The sequence below is a fragment of the Colletes gigas genome, unplaced genomic scaffold (genome assembly GCF_013123115.1).
Source record: "Colletes gigas isolate AHSC1104 unplaced genomic scaffold, ASM1312311v1 Colletes_gigas_Sc00004, whole genome shotgun sequence".
In the NCBI taxonomy this organism is placed as follows: domain Eukaryota; kingdom Metazoa; phylum Arthropoda; class Insecta; order Hymenoptera; family Colletidae; genus Colletes; species Colletes gigas.
Window position 1 is genome coordinate 10,060,588 of NW_025106633.1, and position 14,248 is coordinate 10,074,835.

The window sequence follows — 14,248 nt, forward strand, 5'->3', positions numbered from 1 at the left end:
TTGATATACGCATAACGAACTTAGTTTGTGATATGAAACATTAAGAAAAGTGTAAATTAATAAATAGGTTTCAAAATGGGTATTTCAGGTTTAACAACTTTTATAAACAATCGTTCAGATCGTTATTTGGAATAGTTCGAGCTACGTGATACGTATTTAGTTATTTAGCTGTCAAATATATAATTCGTACAAGTGCAATTGTGTTTTTGGCGGTGATTACGATAAATACGCTCAACGAGTATCGGATTTTTTTGACGATTTGATAAAGTGCAATGCAGTACCATTAGTTTTGATCGATTGTGGTTGCGAGGATAAGAAACTGCAAACAGTTATATCTAGAACTAGAGAAAAGGTTCGTACAGCATCATCTTATTCTCCGATCTGTCAACAGAAAATGAAATTTTTTCCTTTACATATTTAGGAAGTTTTCAAAGATGTTACGAGAAAGAAGAATGTTCGTCATGTGCAATGCTTATTCGAAGCTGATAATGCTATAGCTACTGTAGCAAGGGTATTGAATTGTCCTGTATTGAGTTATGATTCAGATTTTTATGTGTTTGGGACAATTACACGGTGAAAAGTTCAACTGGAAATGGTTACACGAAACGTTGTAAAATTTATAAAGTTGAACACTTATTAAATTCTTATAGAGGTCTAAGTCAATCTACACTGCCATTAGCTGCAATATTACTAGGCAATGATTATGTAAAACGTGGTACATTTAGAAACTTCTTTCGTTATTTAAAGTTACGACGAATAACAAGAAAAAGGTATAGTAATCAACAGTATTGTATAGAAGCGACTTTACAATGGTTGAGTGGATTTTACACCTTGGACAGAGCAGTCATTGGAATACTATGTAGATCACCTAAAACCGTAAGACAAAAAATATTAAGCATAATAGAAATCAATATAAATGGCTATACAAATGCATCTACAGAAATACTTGCTTACTTCCATTGGGGTTTTCACAGGAATATGCAGCTCGTGCCACAACACATTCCATAAACAGAATTTTTAAATTTGATGGAGATGTTAATAGTCTAATGTACATGGAAGAAACTGATAAAAATGGAGACTTTGAATCATCTGAAGAAAAAGAAGAAGAGGAAGAAAACGATGTTGAAATATTAGACATGCTTAAAGGGGTCAGAATCTGCTACCAATAATGCACTAGCTGATGTACCTAATTTGTTTGTAGATGAATATCTTATGGGCAACTATCCTGCATATTTTATGGACTTGTTGGTTCGACGTTTATATATTTGTCCTGTACAAATAGAGGATTATTCCTATCCATTGAGCAATGTAATAAGTTTAAAAATTATTAGAGTTATGTATGCATTTCTGTAATCAGGAATGAATAGAAGGAGAGGTTTCATGAAATACATGATGAGAGACTGTAATAAAAAGCTTAAATGTTACGAACTAGAAGGCACTGACACTAAATTTTCTTCCCCATTACTGTCCCTATCTAATCTTAGAGAAGTACCATTAACGAGTCCAGGATTAAAAAATAATGTACAAACATGCGTCATTAATTTTTCATTACCATTTGAATTTAAATTCAAGTTATATAGACACAAATATACAACCAAAGCCCATAATGAATGAAAAATTGACACGTAAATACACGTTTCAAGACCCCCTGATCATGTTTGACATAAAACAATACTTTGGAAATAAATCGTTTGAATATAGTTTATCAAGTAAGACTTTCGAAATTATTTTCAAACGATTTATTTTCTAATTGTTCTACTATTTCAAATAATAATTTTTTGATCTTATAGCAAAGAATGTTTACTTAATATCAATTCAATAAATTCAATTTGTATTTGTATATTTTTCGCCTATATAGGCAAATATACCATGTTCAGTTTTATTACAAAAGTTGTTCCAAAACAGACATGTAAAAAGTCTCTGAGTTGTTAAATATAAAAGTTATTCCAAAACAGAGATGTAAAAAGTCTCTGAGTTGGTAAATATAAAAGTTGTTCAGTTTAGTGGTTCCCACAAATGAGATTTTCTTGGTCTTTAAAAAGACCGATTTGTCCTTTGGCCGCTGCTCGTGAACCATCTTCTTTGGCCATCTTCGATTTTGATTGAATGGAAATCTTCAATTAAATTCTTCATCTCGATACGGTCCGTCTTGCTTGGTGGTTGTATCAACCATTGTAAAGTCGCTTCTATACAATACTGTTGATTACTATACCTTTTTCTTGTTATTCGTCGTAACTTTAAATAACGAAAGAAGTTTCTAAATGTACCACGTTTTACATAATCATTGCCTAGTAATATTGCAGCTAATGGCAGTGTAGATTGACTTAGACCTCTATAAGAATTTAATAAGTGTTCAACTTTATAAATTTTACAACGTTTCGTGTAACCATTTCCAGTTGAACTTTTCACCGTGTAATTGTCCCAAACACATAAAAATCTGAATCATAACTCAATACAGGACAATTCAATACCCTTGCTACAGTAGCTATAGCATTATCAGCTTCGAATAAGCATTGCACATGACGAACATTCTTCTTTCTCGTAACATCTTTGAAAACTTCCTAAATATGTAAAGGAAAAAATTTCATTTTCTGTTGACAGATCGGAGAATAAGATGATGCTGTACGAACCTTTTCTCTAGTTCTAGATATAACTGTTTGCAGTTTCTTATCCTCGCAACCACAATCGATCAAAACTAATGGTACTGCATTGCACTTTATCAAATCGTCAAAAAAATCCGATACTCGTTGAGCGTATTTATCGTAATCACCGCCAAAAACACAATTGCACTTGTACGAATTATATATTTGACAGCTAAATAACTAAATACGTATCACGTAGCTCGAACTATTCCAAATAACGATCTGAACGATTGTTTATAAAAGTTGTTAAACCTGAAATACCCATTTTGAAACCTATTTATTAATTTACACTTTTCTTAATGTTTCATATCACAAACTAAGTTCGTTATGCGTATATCAATATTAGTTATTATGCATTTATACATAGGTTGCATGTAACAGGTACTCAAATTTTGTGTCATTCGTTATTTTATTTGAATCAAAAGTTTGTTAAATATTATACTTTGACTACTTGGATAAATCAAAGAAATACAAGAGCTGTGCATAATGTTTTTGCATTGATCTTTAGGATATTACAAACCGGTATAATAAAAAATAAAATTAGATAGTATACTGATCTTGCATAATTAAGTGCATTGACGGGCGACAATACTAACGACGAATTTCCTTCCTATACATATAGGCAAATATACCATGTTCAGTTTTATTGCATAACTTGTGCCATAACAGAGATGTAAAGTGTCTCTGAGTTGTTAAATATAAAAGTTGTTACAAAACAGAGATGTAAAGTGTCTCTGAATTGTTAAATATAAAAGTTGTTACAAAACAGAGATGTAAAGTGTCTCTGAGTTGTTAAATATAAAAGTTGTTCAGTTCATTGCATAAGTTGTTCCCACAAATGAGATTTTCTTGGTCTTTAAAAAGACCGGTTTTGTCCCTTGGCCGCTGCTCGTGAAACATCTTCTTGGCCGCCATCTTCGATTTTGATCGAATGTAAGTCTTCAATTAAATTCTTCATCTCGATACGGTCCGTCTTGCTTGGTGGTTGGGAGATAACTCCCCCGCGCGGGCCTCAGGGGGGTCTCTTATAAACTTAGGTGAAGCAAGTATCGCCCTATCGGAGTGTCGCCCCCAGCGGACTGGCTGCTGATTGGCTAGGGATTACTTTTGTCCGACTGCATAAAAACGGGCACAGCTGGTCGACTCTTTTTAGTACTCCTGGAACCGCCAGGGGTACTGTCACGCGTATTTTCTGTTTCAGATTCTCTGATTCTGCGATGATGACTGGTGTCGCCGATTGGTATAATACATACATATATTTATATCCATATAACTAATACCATTATTGTGTTTTTTATTTATATATAGGGATGTATTATTTCGTTGTTTCTGTTCCTCTCTCCAATAATTCATTCGTTTTTTCTTTCAGGTTTTATCTACATATATTACATCGTTGGGTAGAAATTTTTCCAATTATTCTGTTCTTTATTTTCGACATCGATGGGTTGTTATTTTTCGAATTATTTTCTTCTTCATTCTTTACTTCGTTGGGTTGTGATTTTTCAAATCATTTTGTTCCTCATTGTTTTCATCGTGGGGTTGTTATTTTTTGACTTATTCTGTTCTTGGTTATGTTGATTGTTTATTTGTATTTGTATTTGCCCCTATATTTGTTCGTATAATTAATTCTAATTTGTTTGTTTAACTACTAATTTTTATTTTAGTTTTTATTCAGATCAATTTTTAGAGGGAGGACTTCGGATTCATCTGCACGTAAGGGCATTAAATTTAAGGCGCGGCGCGAGTGTAAAAATTAACGTCGAATATTTCTTTTTCCTTTCTTTCTCATTCCTATGTTTATTTCAATTCCTTAATCTCATTAATTCCACCTACGACGTTAATTTTCAATTTACATTGTATATTATTTTATTTACTGCGTAGATTGCCAAGTAATGAATTCATTAATAGCTTCTTTTCCAGTCTCGTTTCTCCGGTCACCGCTGCTTTAATGTAAAAAGCAAGTGATCGGCCGTTTAGATGGTTCGAAGGGTCGGTTGCCGTCCTCTGGTGAGACAATTCTAGGGAAAGAGTCATCGGCCGTAGAGGGGACCTGTTCCTGTCTGCGGTAGCCCGGATTCAGGATCTCTCTCCTTTGTCAGCCATCCCGAGTTGGGTCCCGTGGGCTCCCAGCAGGATGCGTGGGAGAAATGGAGAACCCGTGTCTGGTGCGTCGATTCTCCTCCCCTTCAATTGGACTCGCTGAGAGGCAACGAGCTGCCCCTTTTGACCCGCTATTCGGTACGTGTCGCACCTCATATTCCTACTGCACTGTGCAGTATTGTGTCGCGTTTCGTCGTGTCGCGTCTCCCACAATTTAGCTTCCTCCTTTGTTTTAGAACAGTAATTACTTGGCATCTTTTTTTTTTGCGTAATCTAGTGTGTAAAAAGGAAGGTCGATCGAACTTTGTTCCATCGATCTCACTTTGGGTCTCCACTCGCAGCAACCTCCTCGTGGTGAGACCTGGTAATCGGTGTTACCTTTGAAGAAGAACTTCTTCATTATGGGTAACACCGAGCTAATGGCTGCGAATTTAAAACAATATAAATTTGATTTTTAATCGAAATCAAAATTAAATGTTGTCTAATACTTTTTTCTACGTATTCATCAGCTCAACTTCTACAAAAAATTTCAATCAGATAAGTTTTACTTTATTTATTTTCAAAAATCGTATTAATAATATACATATGTGTGCTCATACATGGGAATAAAAAAAAATTTCTTTTTTTTCAATAATTAAAATATGATCAGGAGGTCTTAAAACGTGTATTTCCGTAAAATAAATTTTACAACATTTTTTTTTCATTATGGGTACTTTGCTTATGTGCGCCTACATAGGTCGGAAAGTAAAAATGCCTGGGCAGTCGAGAAGCCAAATCGTATGCCGTTGACGGGAGGTCGGATTTCAGTTGTGTGGGAGCGAGAAGGCAAATGTGAGCCTTTCTCTCTCGACTCCCACGAAGCGGTCCGAAATTACTTCGGGCAGCTTCGGAGAATCGAGAAAGAGGGCATGCGTCAGTTTGCCTTTGTCGTCTTTCCGAAACTCCACGAGCTCACGTACGCGTACCTAGCATGTGGAGTGTGCACCCGACGGTGCTTTTCTGGCATCACTGGGTTGAAGTTTGATTCGTAAACCCCCACTATTTGTCGCTTTCCGTTCGCGCAAGTACTTTATTTAAGATTTCATACAAATTTTGTCACTGATTGCGAACGTTTACGAAACACAGAAATTTCTTATATAGCCACAGAAATTTTATCGTATTAAAGGGCATCATTTTGGAAGATATATTTCAATTTCCAGTATGCTTAAATTTCGATTTTATTGCAATAATGAATATGACTGTATAATAATCATTCATTGTACAATTAGAAATTTACAAATATTGTACAAGATTATTAGATTACTCTCTGTGACGATTATTTGATCGATGAATATGATTACTATGATTACTTTCAGTAATCAACTACGATTATTGTCCAATTCTGTTCTTATACTTCTTATCTATTCGGAAAGCGAAATATTTCGCGCCATCGTAGCAAATTAGTTTTCGTTACATGTTGTATTCGATACGATACGTATGCAACAATAATATTTAAGAGCATTCGGCAACAATGCTTAAAATATAATTATTACTAACTGTATTTATTTAGTTTTTATATAATAAATAATTACGTGATTTTTATAACAGTTCTTCTATTCGATTATAAACAGGCGTAGGATAACCTCCATTAAAGTAACAAGCGTCAAAGTTACTTTATTTTGTAATAATGTTAGCATTCGTTGATTCGTAACAGAATTTGTTTGTCGCTGCGTATAATGGAACTTTCGAACGATGTACAAGTTGATAATCCGTTATTGTTAAATAAGGACTTTTTACAAATTTCGTGCAACTGGCAAATGAATAACAATAAACAATTTCACGATGCCTTCACCGTAGCAGCTCCGTCTCAAGAATTTGAGAAGTAATAAAAATATCGTAACAATTTTTCCAGTATTTTAACGTATATTTAAAAAAAACAAATATATATAAATATTGCTCGATAAGTTCACTACTAATTTTTTACTTTGACATAAATTTATTGTATATATATTCATTAAAATTTTATGTACGAATTCTATAAGATTAAGAAAGCAATATGACTCTCTTTACAGGACCAATTTTGACGATATTGTTTCCTTGGATACGTGTATATCTTTACAACCGATTAAATCCAACGAGCCATGCATGTTGAATATAAAATTGACTAATCGACAAAGGATATCTCGTATCGCCATAGTTTCAGAGGCATATGTGTTAGAATTTTTTAAAGAATTTGGAGAATACGAAACAACAAAATTTGCAGAACTTGTAGATGAATTTGAGGATAATTTCGTTTATTTTGCGGAAGCAACAATTTTCCCATCTGCCACGGAAGCTAGTATTAAGGTATAAGAATTACGTAAAATGAAGTTTTAAAAAGTTTTCAGAGGATGGTTGTTCAATTTAGAATGTTCATTTTAGTTTACAAAAATGAAGAGCAAAAATTCAGTCATATGGATATATGGTATAAAGCTCTATTTAACAGAGTGTACTAACGAGTCTAAAAATTCCCTAACGGACATTTTTAATCCTGAAATAATTAAAAATTTTCTAACCAAACTTACTTTGAATAACGAAGAACGTAATGCCTCTACCGATGTCAAATCATATTGTAAGAATGTTTTAAGTTCGTCGAAAAATAGAAGTAGTAATAAAGAAAGTAATGAACCAGAGACGGCACAGTGTATGAGCGAAAATGCAGTATCGGATGATATTATTCATCTTAAAATTTACATCGACAATAAATTTTATGATATGGAGACAAAAGTAATGAAAAGAATCGAAGAAATGGAACAGAAGACCAATCAGAAACTCGATATCATATTAAAACAATTAGAATCACAATTTAGCATTAAGTGATAATCACTTCATACGATTTAAATGTACAAAATACATTTGTAAATAATCAAAATATGTATTTAATGTAACTGAGTATGTACAATAAAAGGAAAACTAAAGATTTTGAAAATAATACTGTCTTTTTAATACTTCGTGTTTAACAAAAGACAATTACAAAATTGAAAATTCAAAAAATTGTACTAATCGAACGCGGGCAAGTGTTTAAATCGACCAACATGTTTTCCATTCGTTTCTTAAACATAAAAAAAAAATGTAACTTTTATTGAAACTGTTTTTCGATATCTCTCGTTATTCCGAAGATATTCCAGAAAAAAGAAAAAGTTGCATTATATATCTATAAGGTGCGATAACAAATGGTTTTATTATGAAAGAATTTGTAATCGCACGATACTTAAAAATTATCTGAATTTTTCGATTTACAAATATCCTTTGCAATTGCTTCTCGAATATCTCCAAATTAGACAATTTTCATAAATAGTAACGCGAAATTATGCATACCAAATTTGCATGCATGACAGTTCCAACAAAGATTTTAAATTAATAATTTACACCTTATATTGCAATAAAATATTTTCAATACATTTAAATATTTACATGTAAGAATATAGCAAACTTTATACTATGTTTCATCTAATTTACCTATATTCTAATCTTATACATGTATGTAAAAAACATGGAACCGCAAAGAGCACTGTAACATACTTATGTAATAAAATTAAGTTCAAACACAATTTCATTTTAATCAGGATTACTCTTGCGGCGGATCCCACTGATGAAGTTGTTTCCTCCACAATCTCACCATACCGTCCCATCCTCTTCTACTGTATTTAATATGCTTCGGCGGTGTTCTTGGATGTTCTCTTGAACGTTTTTCTCTAAAACGAATATAATTAATAAAATACACTACTTTTGGATATATCTTTAATCATTCTGTATATAAAATCTTTACTTAGGTACAATCTCGATATATCTATCGTATCCAATGGTATTCTTTCCATAATCTATTTCCTTTTGTCTTTGCGCTAATATCTTAGGATTTGTTTCATATTCTATGCGTTTTCTACTACTGTCCGAAGAATTTGTAGTAGAACTTGAATCGCTATAACGCCTGGTGCGCGATACCTTTGTATCTTCGTAATAAAAATTACTTTTCCCTGGCCTTTTGCGAAAACTGTGCAAATCTTCTGGTTTGTTTATCACATTATCTTCATATTTTATGGCATTCCCATTATTAATTTTATTTTCTCTGTACTTTTTTTCTGTAGTTTTATTGTTGACTTGTACATGCAAACTAACATCGTCGTGTTTCGCATCGTTATTGCTACATAAATTTGTCTCCGTTGATTCTGTTTTTTCCACACATTGAGTTTCTGCAATTTTCTTAGTGGACTCGATTATTTTACCGAGCTCGTTCGAGCTCATACAAATGGCTTCATCGAGCAGAGCATCGTCTTCGTCGTTCAATTCTACCCATGACTTTTGCTTGTCCAGATCCATTTTATTTAAATCGTAGAAAGCTATATTATAACACGATCTGTGAGTAAGAACTGACACAACGTAAAATCTATATATTAATCGGTAAAAGAATTAAAATACAACGAGAACCAAGCTTACCTAACGAAAATAACCTAAACGAATACAACAACTTTTATATTAGGACATAATAAACAATCGTTGATTATATATTTTAACGATAAATGTAAGAATTTAATAAAATATATGCTTTTTTCTTTCAAGACGAAGAAATTTCAGGGCTTCGAGCCTGCTCAAATTGCACCTAATTCAAAACAAAACTCGTCCCGACAGTCACAATTCCTACAAGTGTTACGAATTCTACAATGCGCGCCTTTTTTAACGATCTTATTATTTGTACACCCCATAGAGTTGCGTCTGTTAAGCTCAATTTACAAATAAAAGTCATGATCGGAGTGTCTATTTTCTGATAGAACCGAGCTTAAGTAATAGAGGTTATTATTGAGGATACAGATAAACTATGGAAATATTAGCGGTATAGCTTTTCCTCTTTTGGCGATGAATTTCGTTGTGGATAATATTTTATCGTTTTCGACCAAAATTTCTCATAGGGGAATGGTTGCTGAGCAACTACACCACAAACTACACACTATGCTGCACGAGACTCTCGTAACGAAGACGACAAAAAGTTACATCAGCGCCGCTCGCGGGGTATCTCGGATATAACGCGTGACCTTACTTTCAGCAAGAGTGCACCGAGTGTATAGCCCTTGGTAGCAAAATGTCGTCGGTCGAAGCAGGTCCGAAACCACTGCGAGTGTCACCATTGATTAAAGTTAGTACCATTATTTGTTACAATTCTTTTTCGAATGTCAAAAAATTATATTCGTACAATATTTTAAAAAACGTTCGCAAGGAAACTTGATCGAATCATTTTCTGTTATGAGTATTGATTTAAGTCGATTATATTACATAATTTTTATGGAGTTTAATGAAATGATTTTAAATTAATATACATGAAAATCATTGTAAAAAATATTAATTCGTGTTTACTTTGTCATATTATAGGTTTAGAGATTTATTGTCCACAAAGACTTTGAAAATAATTTCTAACCTTCTCGATAAATCAAACACTGTACAAATGTTACTCGAATAACATATATTGTTTACATGAGCGAATAAAAAATAGTGGCATTGAAAAATTTATCGATTTCTTTATTTCTTTATTTGCGTTGTATTCGGTCGTTTCCGTTAGATTAATTAATACTTTGGCTATATCGTAGTAAATGTTTTTAATAATTATGTTTCATACAGTTCGCTCGATGGAGTCTTCTGGGAATGGGAATTTTATATGGACTTTACCACCAACGTAGGTTCTCTAAAATAGAGGACGCACGTCGTGAGAAAGAACTGAGAGAAAAGCCTATGAGAGATGCAAAACTTGCAGAGGAGAAGAGACTCGAACTAATAGGTAAAAGCATTATTAAAATAATTACCAATGCAAATAAATCAACTGTAATAAATTCAATAATTCATATGTTACCCAATACATACAATTATATATTTTTCTGTTTTAGCTCAAGAGAAAATGATCCAGGAACTTTTTCTGACACCTGCTAAGAAATAAAAAATACCATTATTTCGTTAGTCTACATTTCCTATTATTAATAAATTAATGTGTTCTTATTTACTAAATAAAAGATCGATTATATAAATTTAAAGTTTTCAGTAATTGAGCATAACCTTTTCATTTTATACGCTATAAGCAAAATTCTTAATATGTTGCAACGAAATATCAAACATTAATATTTTATTCTAAATTTTTTTAATACCTATCTTCTTTTACAAGTTAGTTCAAATAGTTATTCCATTTTACTACACAGTATATTTTTTATTATTTATACCTTCATTGGTTATATGAATGTACAATTTCATTTAAATGTAATTAGTTTTTGTACGAAAAAAAAATTCGCCCGAACAGGGACTCGAACCCTGGACCCTCAGATTAAAAGTCTGATGCTCTACCGACTGAGCTATCCGGGCGATTGAGTGTTACACTCGTAATACATTTATTTATTGTTATTAACGTCAATAATCGATATATATATTTACAAATCAAACTACTACTTAGTACAAACTACAATTAACTACATCAGTACAATTTGAACATCGATTATATTTAAGAAACAGTTCATATGCTAGTGTTTGCGTATATTAAAATTGTAATTTAAAAAAAAAGTTGAAAATCTAATAATAAAAGGTATACAGAATTTTTTAATAAAAACATTATATTCTGTAATGCGTTAAAGTATCATTTTTTATTTAACTTGTTGACATTTATTAATAACAATGATTAACAACGTTAATATTTTTCATTATTATTTTACATTTTGTCTCAAAACAACATTACGGAATGTAAGAGTACTTATTGTTTTACAATATAAAATATATTATATCCATATAAAAATAAACACAGAAAATTATATAAAATTTGTTACAAATCCTTTCAAAATAATTTCTTTTTACATACTTTCATTGTTACAGGTTTGTCATACTGAAATGTATATAGAGTATTATTGTAAATATTGGAAGACGCAGACAAAACTGGATTTTTATATAAATTACAATATTAAATATTTTTTAAATACATAGAACGTGAAACATAAACATATCCAAGATATAAGATTTAATTAGTAGAAAACAACATTTACAACAGGTATGTATATTGTCATGAATGCATCCACAAATTCTTGTTTCCAAAAATGCAGTTTCCTCTCTTTAAGCAACGATTAATTCTGTTTTGTTATCTTTGGTAATGAGTTGCACAAGGCTGCCGGTAACAGGACGATCTTTACCTTGTGACCATTTCCAGAAGAGGCTATTAAGTCAAATACAAAAGTTTATAATAGACAAGAGGAACAACACGAAACAGGAATAAAAAAAAGACTACCCACTCTGCTACAAATTCAAGCTGAGTCCAGGTAGATGTATCGGCTTTAGGCATCCATTTTCTATTCATAGGCGTATCTAAAGTAACAGGTAAAATAGCACTGACCAAAGAATCTTTCGGTAAACCACTTTCTTTGACCGCCAAAGATTTGGTAAGTTGATGAACTGCAGCTTTGGCCATTCCATAACCAATCATGCCTATTTTTATAAAATGATATAATTTATACTCGAATAAGGACAAATAACTTATAATATTAAATAAAATTTGTTACCCGGTGTATCTGCTAATGCTGCCTTGGCACCAGTTAATGATAAAAATCCACCCTCTTTTAAATGACGCGCAGCGATGCTACCAGCAATGGTCGAACTCCATACACTCTGCTTCCACATCAGTTCGCTATTTTTAATAAAATCTTTGTGGGCTGCATTTCCACCAGCCCATCCACCGGCCACACAAATTACTGCATCCACTTTATCTCCATTTAAAATGCATGTAATTTGTTGTAAAATATTAGTTTCCTAGATAATATATAAATACATTGTTATATGCAAATATATACTTTTGATTAATCTAATATAGCAATTTATAAAATTACTTGTTCGACCCAGTTGTTCTCTGATTTTACAATTACATTTGCATCAGCTTGTTCATTTGGTTTCATATCAATGCAACCAACCCACTGTAATTATATATAATATACAATTTTATAAAAGTTTGTAATTATTTTACAATATAGTAGGATAGAATTTCAAGTTTTTACATCATTAGTCAGATACAAGTTACGATGTATTGTGAAAGGATCTAGTTCAGTAGTTATGACCTTGACAACATTCTTGCATACTTTAAGATTACCAAGCAATTATTGCATTCTGTTCTTGGAAATATACATATACAGTATCATTCTTTAACTATTTAAATATGTATAATTTATACAATAACTTAAATAATTATAAACATAATTATTCACATTTAAGAAAACAATATATGTATAAACTACAATACCATATATATGCGTGTAATAATTACTATTAGTAAACAGAATATTGTATTTCGTAATATAGAAAATAGTGCGCGAAATTTCTGTGATAAATTTAAATTGTACAATTTAACCGCGAAAAATTAAATACCAAAATACATTAAAAAATATTTCGTCCGTGGTTTATTAGCGTAGACGTTATAATCAGAATACGAGATAATTAAAAGAAACGTTAAATAGTTTACAAACATCCGTCTTTAGATATCTTTTATGATAAATCTTGCGTAATGTCAATCTGTGTTCGCACACTTTCACTTAACAGTTGTTAGAATTAGCGATTAATAAATGTAATAAATTAATTACTTATTCATACAGAAGTGCTCTACAATTTGGTTTTAGCCGAATGAAACTAATCGTTAACATTTGTAAAGTTAATATTAGACATACTGTGAAAAAAGCCGGGAACTTTTCTCAAGAAATACAACAATCGGTAGTAAAGTAATCGTATTCTGAATTTTTCAGTTTTATTTAGGTTTTAATATTGTTCGCTTACCCAATTTTCTGATTTAAATTTTGAAACACAAGTGGAACCTAAAGCACCTTTGCCACCATATATAATAACGCGTCCAAGTGTCGTCGCCATTGTTCGATAAATGAAGTTACTTCGCGAAATAGGCTTCGGGAGTTTCCGATCACACACGGAAAAGTACGAAGTTGTACGAGACACTCTCGGAAAAGTTCGTAAAAGGAGTGCCGGATTGCCAGATTTCGGCACGAACTACGAAAATAGATTGTCGACCGGGTGGTTAGTATCTTTCCAGCGAAAAGTACTTCGAACATTTTTTAATACGGTATAATTAACAATCAAGTATTCGTTAATTTGGTACTATTCTGTTTTATTTATATTATATTTGTCTTTCCACGATCTCATTAATGCACCATGATCAATGCTAGTAAATATTTATCTATAACAAAGAAGTAAGAATTAAAATAAGATTTGTATTTGAAATTGAATCAAATATCGTATTATTTTAAATAAAAGTAATGTCAATTATTACTTCCAAATATTTTAAATGCACTTTAGTGTCGTCTATTATAGCGTGTATATAATCGCTTGTCTTACTTATAAAATCGTTTTCCCCCAAAGTATTAAAAAGACAAAATTTGCACCGCTAAGATAATTGATTGAAATTGCTTCAATTTATATAATGATAAAACGTTTAACGAATGATTGCACATAGTAACGTTTGAATTTCCCGCGTATGTTTG

The 14,248-nt window shown here is 31.9% G+C and overlaps 4 protein-coding genes, 1 long non-coding RNA gene and 1 other non-coding gene across 7 annotated transcripts; 3 read left to right on the top strand and 3 right to left on the bottom strand.

Moving 5' to 3' along the window:
* The first annotated feature begins 130 nt into the window (after positions 1-130).
* Positions 131-1,143, top strand: LOC122394810. The gene is made up of 3 exons (XR_006258923.1): positions 131-352; positions 422-876; positions 975-1,143. It is a non-coding gene; the product is annotated as an uncharacterized LOC122394810 (long non-coding RNA).
* Positions 1,144-6,198: 5,055 nt separating this feature from the next.
* On the top strand, positions 6,199-7,624 carry LOC122394789. Its single transcript, XM_043391924.1, has 3 exons — positions 6,199-6,603; positions 6,794-7,067; positions 7,143-7,624. Exons 1-3 carry the CDS (start codon positions 6,458-6,460, stop codon positions 7,578-7,580), a joined length of 858 nt encoding a protein of 285 aa, XP_043247859.1. The 5' UTR covers positions 6,199-6,457; the 3' UTR covers positions 7,581-7,624.
* A 592-nt stretch (positions 7,625-8,216) lies between these two features.
* Positions 8,217-9,394, bottom strand: LOC122394797 (histone RNA hairpin-binding protein). 2 transcript variants are annotated; one of them, XM_043391932.1, is made up of 3 exons: positions 9,195-9,394; positions 8,530-9,097; positions 8,217-8,455 (listed from the first exon to the last, which is right to left on the bottom strand). In XM_043391932.1, exons 2-3 carry the CDS (start codon positions 9,075-9,077, stop codon positions 8,329-8,331), a joined length of 675 nt encoding a protein of 224 aa, XP_043247867.1. In that variant the 5' UTR covers positions 9,078-9,097; positions 9,195-9,394; the 3' UTR covers positions 8,217-8,328. The 2 variants fall into 2 exon arrangements, with proteins under 2 accessions (XP_043247867.1, XP_043247868.1); XM_043391933.1 differs by having other exon boundaries at positions 8,530-9,127.
* Positions 9,395-9,760: 366 nt separating this feature from the next.
* Positions 9,761-10,771, top strand: LOC122394809 (ATP synthase subunit e, mitochondrial). Its single transcript, XM_043391949.1, has 3 exons — positions 9,761-9,888; positions 10,368-10,524; positions 10,631-10,771. The coding sequence occupies exons 1-3, from the start codon at positions 9,835-9,837 to the stop codon at positions 10,678-10,680; spliced, it is 261 nt and encodes an 86-aa protein (XP_043247884.1). The 5' UTR covers positions 9,761-9,834; the 3' UTR covers positions 10,681-10,771.
* Positions 10,772-11,023: 252 nt separating this feature from the next.
* Trnak-uuu lies at positions 11,024-11,096 on the bottom strand. Its single transcript has one exon. It is a non-coding gene; the product is annotated as a tRNA-Lys (tRNA).
* A 479-nt stretch (positions 11,097-11,575) lies between these two features.
* On the bottom strand, positions 11,576-13,632 carry LOC122394792 (dihydropteridine reductase). Its single transcript, XM_043391927.1, has 5 exons — positions 13,533-13,632; positions 12,599-12,682; positions 12,275-12,521; positions 12,008-12,200; positions 11,576-11,931 (listed from the first exon to the last, which is right to left on the bottom strand). The coding sequence occupies exons 1-5, from the start codon at positions 13,620-13,622 to the stop codon at positions 11,832-11,834; spliced, it is 714 nt and encodes a 237-aa protein (XP_043247862.1). The 5' UTR covers positions 13,623-13,632; the 3' UTR covers positions 11,576-11,831.
* Between the last annotated feature and the right edge of the window lie 616 nt (positions 13,633-14,248).